Below are 8,894 nucleotides of genomic sequence, written 5' to 3' on the forward strand. Positions count from 1 at the left end.
ACGTATCCAACCAGCTGAAAGCCATCACATGGCCCTATGTGATGAGGCCCCCTGTAAGAGTGAGGTCTGACACCTGAACCCCAGGCAGAGACGGCAGCTTGCAAGTTTGGTCCAGAGCCAGATGATGGTCCATATCTAGCTTCCTCAGAGTGTCTGGGGAACGCACAGGCCCACTCTTTGGGTCAAAGGTATCCTACTAATAAAAAGCAGTAGGAATAAAGCTAACACCATTAGTCACTGCAAACAAAGGGAAAATACTCATATATCTGGAAATTACAACCAAAATATTCATGTAATTAAGCAAGGATACGGAATCACCTGGTTGGTTCCCATCTTTTTGGACAAAGAAAACACTTGATTTCAAAATGAGCAAATGTCTGAAAAGTTTTATGGCCACCCTGCACATCATTAGGGACTTGGAACCTATTACTCAGGAAGAAACTCCATGGAGCCACGGCCTCAGAATTGTACCCCCAGAGGACCGAGGTTTGGGTTGTCAAAGGGCAGGTGTTAGAAACAGGAGGCTGGCAAAAGTTACTAGCTCCCCGGCATTGGCACGCATTTGTTTTTACCTCCCCACTGCCTGGGAGCAACTCTCTGGGAGGAATCAGGTCCATTGAACCACACACAGCTGTTGTGATGAGAAAAGTTTTATATGGACAACACAAACTAACAAGAACACCATGCACAAGGAGGGAAGCACGCTCAGCCAGGTAAGCTGCTACAAGGAGCAAGCAAGGAACTCTTTAGCAGTCCTGTCAAATTCTAGCACCATATTTGCAGGTCTCATTTGAAATTTAGCCCTTTTTAAGTGCAGGAAGAAGTTAGGGGAGAAACTATGCATGAAATAAAAAACATATACATACACACACAGAAACACCCACCTTTTCACACTTCTTTCATCCATTTCCCCCACAAGGAACAAATCAGGTGAAGGAAAAGCCCAGGCTCTTTTCTTAAAGTCCCTATATTTATTATGGACTTGTTAGAGAAGCCCGGAATGGGGCTTGGATTCAAGGCAGACCTCACTCTCCTTGGCCACACTCACCCCTGACAATTTTACCAAGGGAATGCTTGGGACACAGGCAGGAACATCCAGAAGAGGCAAGGAAAAATATGGCTCACTTAACTTATACACGTACATTATACACAAGGGCATCAGTCTCCAAATACATTTGGGTCCTTCACTAGATTCTTAGCAGACTTCTCATCTGCAGCACCGGAACTCAGACAAGCTGTGGGACACACAGGAAAGCAGGATTTTGATCCAGCCCATACTGTGTCAAAGTCACTTCATCCAAGACAGTCACACATGCCAGCCCCAAGCAAGTCCTCAGGGGCCCCGCAGCTGTTTGCTTTGGGGAGTGGAAGGTTGGGCTTTTCCCTCCTTAGATTGCTCCTTGCTGCTGCGGCTGTCGCTGAGCTCTCCACTGTTCCCTGTGGACTGGAGACAGCTGCTCAGCGTGTGTGTGTGTGTGTGTGTGTGTGTGTGTGTGTGTGTGTGTGTGTGTAATTTATTGTTCCGCTGCCGCTGGCTCGTCCCCAGCCACTGGCTTGTCCCCAGCCACTGGCTTCTCAACTTGTGATTCTGGAGGAATCAGATACTGGACCTCCTCTGTACTGATGGCTACTTTATCTGGCTGGAGCCACCTCTTGAAATGTTCCAAGGTGCTAGGAAAGAGCAAGAGAAAAGGGTGGCTGCATCAGACCTCCATGATTAATTACTTAATGATTATCTCAGTTACTCAAAAACTGCCCTCCCACCCACCACCAATTTCTTCCTTTTTGAAAAACAATTGTTTTTCACTAACACGGGGAGAAGGATGATACTCCTCTGACAGCTGTACATCCTGGCAGCTCCCAGGCATAATTTACCCCCTGGTGGGCACTCTGGCTACAGGCACCAGGCCCCCTTCAAATGCAGAACCTCTGAAGGCTTGATGAGAATAGCTCCGTCCTGTCTTTTTTCCCTCAAAACTGAAGAGGAGAGAAATTGTCAAGGGGAGGAAACATTCAAATAAATACCAAATTATTAGCGAGGCAGAAACCTGAGCATCTTGAAATCCCTTAAACCTGAGGCAGTCTGAAACTCAATTATGCTTAGCTGCACTGAGCATGATTTTTGTTTGTTTGTTTGTGAGCTTTATGTTTAGTTCATCCCACAGCGAGTCCCCAAGATGTAAACATCTGAGCAGCAGTGTCCCCACAAAGGAATGGCCATTCTGCTAGAGGGCCCATTTTCTGTCTGGATCTGAGGGGAGGCGGAGGTGTCCCCCTCCTACCTTCCTCACGTACACAGGATCCTCACTCTAAGGCTATTAGACATTCATGGTAGATAGAATATAAAAGACTAGACATAAGGTAAACTTCATTCTGTGCTCATAAGCCAAGAAATAAAGCCACACCCAGCAGATTTTAGACCCCTGTCAGTGTATGGGGAAATCCTGTTGTGCACAGCTGGTTTCTAAGCCCATTACGCCCTGGCCAAAAGCAGACCATGAGGTGGGTCACCTACCTGGCCTTCACATGTGTGAGGAACCACACAATTTCACTACAGAATGGCCTCTGTTAAAACATAAACTTTGAAGTTTGAGAACAGATACATATCTACTGTTTCCTGGTGCTTGTTTTGGACAATGATAGAAAGAAGCATTCCCACCGATGTAGGCTCAGAAGAACACCTATCCACAGCTCAGGGGACTCAGGTGCTACAGGGGCATTTAATTGTCACCTACCACGCTTTTCATAGAATTGTTTCAATTATTTCTATAGAGAAGGGGAAATCACATTATTTTAGGTATTGATAAATGCACAGAAACTAACTTGAGCCTTGGTGCTGATCTGATTTCAGAGAAAAAGAATTCCACCTGAGAATTAGGCAGGAACAAATGTTGTCCTTTCTTCTCAGAAATGGAAAGGAGAGAACTATTCAAGGGGAGAGAATACCAAATTAGTGGGTCGAGAATCTGCAACTTCCAGTCTATTTGTGTTTGGAGCAATTTAAGGCTCAATTAGGTTGAACACTTAGATACAGAAAAGCAAAATTTCTATTCTTTTCTGAACCCTGAGAGGGTAACTGGCCTGACCTTAGATGCCACACTGATTTCTAAAGGATCTTGGGGAATGCTGATTCAGTATTCAAGATACTGTAAGTGAAAGAGTAAAAATGCAAGTTAAAAAGTAAAAATGTAACTATAAACTTTTATTTACATATGGTCCATGATTTCAGCAGCAGTATCTTCATCTGACAACATGGAACTCTCAAAATCAATGTTAATGATAGGCTGCAAACTTAGTTAGGTTAAGTCATATTCCCCTAAGACTTTTTGTTAAAATTCAGGGTTTTACTCCCCTCACTGATCTTTGTTTTGAATGATTTCTTAGTGAACTTTAGAATTCTGTTAGGAAGAATATTAATAATAGTTAACACTTAAATAGTACTTACCATGTACCAGGCACTATTCTAAGCACTTTACACCTAGTAACTCACTACCCTCATAACAACTTTATGAGGTAAGAGCTACTACTCCCACTTGATAGAAGAAGAAACTGAAGCACACACAGGTTACTTACCCAAGGACATAACAACCAGTAAGTGGCAGAGTCACATTCTTAGTGTCACCCTTCACCCTGCTCTTTGTGGCCTCTCTCCTTTCTGCATCTGGCCCACCTGCAGGTACTGTTCAAGTCCTGCCTCCTTCCCTGGCACAAACACCAGAGCCCATAGGGAGCTCAGTGGTCTCCCAACTCCCAAAACCTGTTCTGTCACTTCCACTCATCTGGCTCTTCTCTTATGCCGCCTCGTTAGTTAGGTACATCTTTATATATACATGTATTTGTCATCTCTCTCTAAGTAGTTTTGAGGACCAAGGAAAGGGTCTAAATCTTCCGTATATCTCCCCTCCACCCCACATCTCCAGCCCCATGACCGACCAAGCACGGTGCCTTCACGCAGCAGATGCTTAAGAAATTCATTTATTTAGTCTACACAAATGTGAATGGCAACAATATGACAGAAACTCTGTAAGGCAATGGAGATTCAGAGGTAAGAAAACATAGTTCCAGTTGTTGACTGATTACTACTTTCTCAAGTGCATTATGTACTTAAAAATGAAGACAATGGTTTATCCTCGACTATATCCAATCTGTGATCAGGACGCAGCTGGAGTATTTGCCTTTTGGTAAAAATAGCCGTTTTCAAAAATCTGCTGCTGGTCTCCGAACAAATAGAGCAAACTTACAAAGGATGATCTTAGCTTGGAAAAGCTGATATTGCTATCAACTAATATCTCAACTCAGATGTCATTCTTTAGAAAAACAGAAATGCCCTCAGCAAAACACACTGTCACCTGGAACTGGACGGGGAGTCAATTACCTCTCATCAGAATCAAGTCCATCCACAAAGAATTCTGAAGCTAACTTTTCCTGGAGGAATCGATCCCAGCATTCCTTCTTGGCTTGGGCCAGGGTTCGAAGCATGTCCTTAGAGGTCACTTCCTGATTTAAACCTTTGATTCTTCTCAGTTTCTTCTCTAAAGAGTTTAACAAGGAAAGTGAGTATGAAATGAAACTAAATCTAAAATGCAAAATGCCAACTTAAAAATTCTCTCACTGATGAATACATCCACACCCCCTACAAAAGAGCTCATTTTTTTAAGGGGGACAGATAAAGGGAAACGTACATTTTTCTTTTTCCTTCACAGTGTCTTCACTCTACATTATATCAAATAAATGTTTAACCCCAGAAAAGGGAAAAGCCATACTTCTCATAAATAAATCAATAGCACGTTGTCTTTGAAATCACAGAGGTCCAGCAGGTATCTCTCTAAGGAATGCTTGCTTTCCCTGGCTTGACATGTGTATACTATTGTCTTTTTTCAACTCCTTCAAAATAGTCCCTCTGAAGAGTCAATGGTTTTTCTTTTTGTCACAGTGACATAAAGCAGTTTTCAAACCTCATGAGAAAGAATTAGATAAAATGATCAGAGATCCAATGTGTTCATTAGACCTAAAATTGACTTGATGAGAACTCAATAATAAGAGACCTTTAAGATCTCTATGTATGATTAAATTCTTGATTAAATTGAAGGAATCTCCCAACATTTTTTAAAGTCGCTCAACTTGTGGCCTGGATGTTGGAACCTAATCAAAACAAACATCTTGTAATCCCTGTGGGAGTGGTCCATATGGCTTCCTGATGATAGATGTTTAATTATTCTTATTTGCATTTTAAGTATAACTGTTGAACAGATATCCTCTTTTGAAGAATACAAGAAAGGGTATCACCATTTGCCTTCTGCCTTAATTTAGCTTAATTTAGTCTTGCCTTCAACTATAACAAATGGGTAAATGACAGTTTTTTTTTTTGGAGGGGAGGGATGAGCATCAAGCTCCCAAACAATAGAAACTTTATGATTTGCCATTCTGTTTTCATTTCTAAACAAGCCACTTCAGCTTGTGATCAAAACAATAAATAACTCTTGTTGCTTCAAGTTACCACAAAGAGCTCACCCATGTAAAACACCTGCAGTTGATAAACATTAAATATTTGAGGAATGTTTCTCTCCTTGAGGATATGAAAAGGATATGTATATCTTTTCGGATATGTTGAACTGGCATTTTTAATTGTTGACCTTATGAATTCTCTTTGATATAGGTTTATTTGGCAACAAAAACAATCTTTACATTGTCTGGCCTTGGTTGTCAAGGTGGAAGGTACTCTTTGGGGCTGGAAAAGGTCTTCTTCTCTCTGAGTGTGCTGAGTCCTGGATCAGGTGTGATCTGAGCTTGGCAGGCAGAAACAGGTGTCATTGCATACTGCAAACCTGCCTGCCACTGTCTCCCAGACTCTGCCATAGGCACCAGAAATGTCCCTCATTTTCCTCAGAGAAGAAAACTTTAATCATCTTCGTAACTGATTTTAGAAAAGATCAGGGGAGTTTTAACTTTCTGAACCAATCAAAATCATCACCAAATCCATGAAAGTTTCTTATAACCCCTGGGCGCTGAGCAACAACAAGCCAAAGGATCTGATTCTTCAGCTTTCTCCGAGTGTTGCTTTTTCTCCTTGTGATCATTAAACAGATGTTCTAACTACCACAAAACAGAATTGTCAACCTCCTCAGCCATGGCTGTAAATATTACTATCCTATCTTTTGTGGCTTCCCGACCAATCTCACATTATACCCTCATCTTTCTCATTTTCCATTGTTTCACCTCTGTTTTTCTCGTCTTTTTCCTCCAGTACATCATTACTAAAATTCCTTTTGTTTTTCCAAGGTATTTCTTAGCAGTCATGTAAACTCTATTCTGACTCTTTTCTCTGTCCTTCCTCAAAAGCTGCTTTTTCCTGAATTGCCTTTCCTCCCTCAAAACCAAACCTCAAAACCAGGTTTGGTTTTGTGACACATAGATCGGTCTTATAGATGTTTAATAATAGAAAGATACCACAATTTTAAAGACTGGCAATCACTGCCCTATACTGATAATTCTCTTTCTCTAGCATAGGACAATCTGATTCTCTTTACTGTGTTTGGAGTCTTTCTAAATACTTATACTTAAGACCATAGGACAGGGCAGTGAAGATGTGTTCAGAAGATTTTTTTTAAAAAAAAAGGCTAACAAGAGGCAGAATGAATTTTATGTCAACATGCTCCCATTCCAACACTCTAATATAATAGCTTTTCAACTGTAGTATCAGAAATCCACATGTAGCCAGGGGGCCATGACCTTTCTTTCAGGAGGGCACAAGGCTTTGACACTTTTGAGTTATTTGAACATATGAGCCACCGATAGTAGGCAAGAGGGTCTACAGAATGGCAAGAAATAAAGCAGAATTTAGATGAAACAGGCAGAAGGTGACAAAGTGTTTTAAGGGATGTACAGGAAAAAGGGGGTCCTTCCCAACAACCAACCTGAACCACTCCCTAAGTTATACCTGACAGATACATGTAGTGAGGACAAAAGAAAAAAATTAAAAATAGAAAACCAGGTTTGATATAAAAGAACTTCAACAGGCTTCCTTAAAACCACCAGCTTCTGATTATAAACAACAAAAAAAAGAAAGTCATCTAACTTACCTAGAGATGCTAAATACACTTCGGAATCCTGCAAGGGAGCCCAAGGCTTTATAGCTGGCTGAGCAGCAAAGTCTGGGGCCTCCTTCTGGTCTGTGCCTGCAGGGTAAGAATCTAGAAAGGAGTCTGAGAAGGCATTGCTGGCACCATCCTCTTGGTCGGGATTTGGCAGACAGGAACAGATTTCAGCCCAAAGATCCGGGCCAGATTTTGTGGCTGTAGAGTCAATGCTCTCAAACATTTTCATTTGGAATCTGAGCTGAAAAACAGAAGCTCAAGTAAGAAAGCACTGGCTTTAAGGATATAGTATAAGTATGTAGTACTCAGATATTTGTTTACACATTGAAGGAACATAATAGGCTTTTCAGAAGTTTCTCTTAACAAAACTGAAAATGTCTTTTCTTAGGTTTCTGTGTTACAGATAAAAAGATGACAAAAAAGTAATTGGGTTCCTCCTTTGGCTCTGCACTCAAGTTGTTTTCATAATGAAGTTTGTCTTTTAAACTGGAATTTCTACAAGCCAGATACAGGACAAATATTGAATGGTTCCACTTATATGAGATACCTAGTAGAGTCAAATTCATAGAGACAGAAAATTAGGATGGTGGCTCACAGGGATTTTAGGGAGAGGAGAATGGGAGTTATTGTTTAATGGGTACAGAGTTTCCGTTTGGGAAATTCTAAAGATGGAGGGTAGTGATGGTTGTACAACAATGTGAATGTCACTGAAGTGTATCTAAAAATGGTTAAAATGGTACATTTTACGTTATGTATGTTTTAAAACACACACACACGAATTTTAACCACATTCCCAGTGATGACAATCAACCTGCACTTTTCTCCAAAAGTCTCCTGAATTCAACCACTATGTCCTCACCCAATTAAACTGTTTTCAACAAGACACCGACTAAACGTCTTGCACAGTTCCATATACACAAGGAAAATAAAAGTGCTGCATGGTGAAAATGGTCTCTCGGAGAGTACTGTCCTATGCAAAGGCCCATGTGCTCATTACATGTGGAAGCTGGGCTATATGCCTCATGTTCTTATTTTAATAGTCAAACACTGAAAGATAGACATTTTCATCGTTTTACAGATGACGAATCTGAGGATCAGAAGGGTAATTTGTCAATGGCACATTACTGATATACGGTGAATCCTTGATTGAAAACCAGATCTGTGCCGCTCCAAAATCCATGTTTTTATTTACCCAATAGCACTCTGCCAGTTTGGGAATACACTGAAAGTAGCCCAAGCAGAGTTTGGTGGTTAGGGCTACGCAGAGCCTGGGAGCTTTCATAACTACCTAGTCTTATAGCGTGGGTTGACACATTCTTTTAGGAGGGACCTTTGAGATGAGGAAGGCTGCCTGCGGAAAGGTCTGAATAATTCCAGGACAGCCCAGCCAGCGAAGGGGCCCGGAAGTAAAAGGAACAGATACGCCATGGGAGCCCTGTCTGATGCCAAGGGCCACAATGAACACCTCCCCCCGCCGCCATCCCGAGATCGTTTAAACGCACCCAGACCAAAATTTTGTTCACCCCGGAGCCCGGGTCCCCTTCCCCCCTAAGAAGTCCAGAATCCTGCAGGGAACCCTGGTGTCCAGACCCCGGGCCTCAGTCACTCTGGTCTCAAGGATTGGCTGGGCGGGATGAGTCAGGCTCCAAGGCCGCTTGTGGTATTCCAGGATGGGGTCGGAGCCGGGGAGACAAAACTCTGGGTCCGCCGGCCCCCGCTCACCTACCGCAACAGCCTCGCCCAGCAGCAGCCCGCAAACGCACCGCGCAGCTGTGTCTCCCGCAGCCCGGAAGAAACGGG

The 8,894-nt window shown here is 42.3% G+C and overlaps 1 protein-coding gene across 3 annotated transcripts; it reads right to left on the bottom strand.

Moving 5' to 3' along the window:
* Positions 1-636: 636 nt before the first annotated feature.
* Positions 637-8,894, bottom strand: CCDC32 (coiled-coil domain containing 32). 3 transcript variants are annotated; one of them, XM_081049444.1, is made up of 4 exons: positions 8,821-8,894; positions 7,080-7,335; positions 4,376-4,532; positions 637-1,671 (listed from the first exon to the last, which is right to left on the bottom strand). In XM_081049444.1, exons 2-4 carry the CDS (start codon positions 7,321-7,323, stop codon positions 1,515-1,517), a joined length of 558 nt encoding a protein of 185 aa, XP_080905570.1. In that variant the 5' UTR covers positions 7,324-7,335; positions 8,821-8,894; the 3' UTR covers positions 637-1,514. The 3 variants fall into 3 exon arrangements, with proteins under 3 accessions (XP_080905570.1, XP_080905571.1, XP_080905572.1); XM_081049445.1 differs by having other exon boundaries at positions 7,080-7,330; positions 8,821-8,892; XM_081049446.1 differs by lacking the exon at positions 637-1,671 and having other exon boundaries at positions 3,961-4,532; positions 7,080-7,330; positions 8,817-8,892.

The sequence above is a fragment of the Rhinolophus hipposideros genome, assembly GCF_964194185.1.
Source record: "Rhinolophus hipposideros genome assembly, chromosome: 5".
Taxonomy (NCBI): Eukaryota; Metazoa; Chordata; class Mammalia; order Chiroptera; family Rhinolophidae; genus Rhinolophus; species Rhinolophus hipposideros.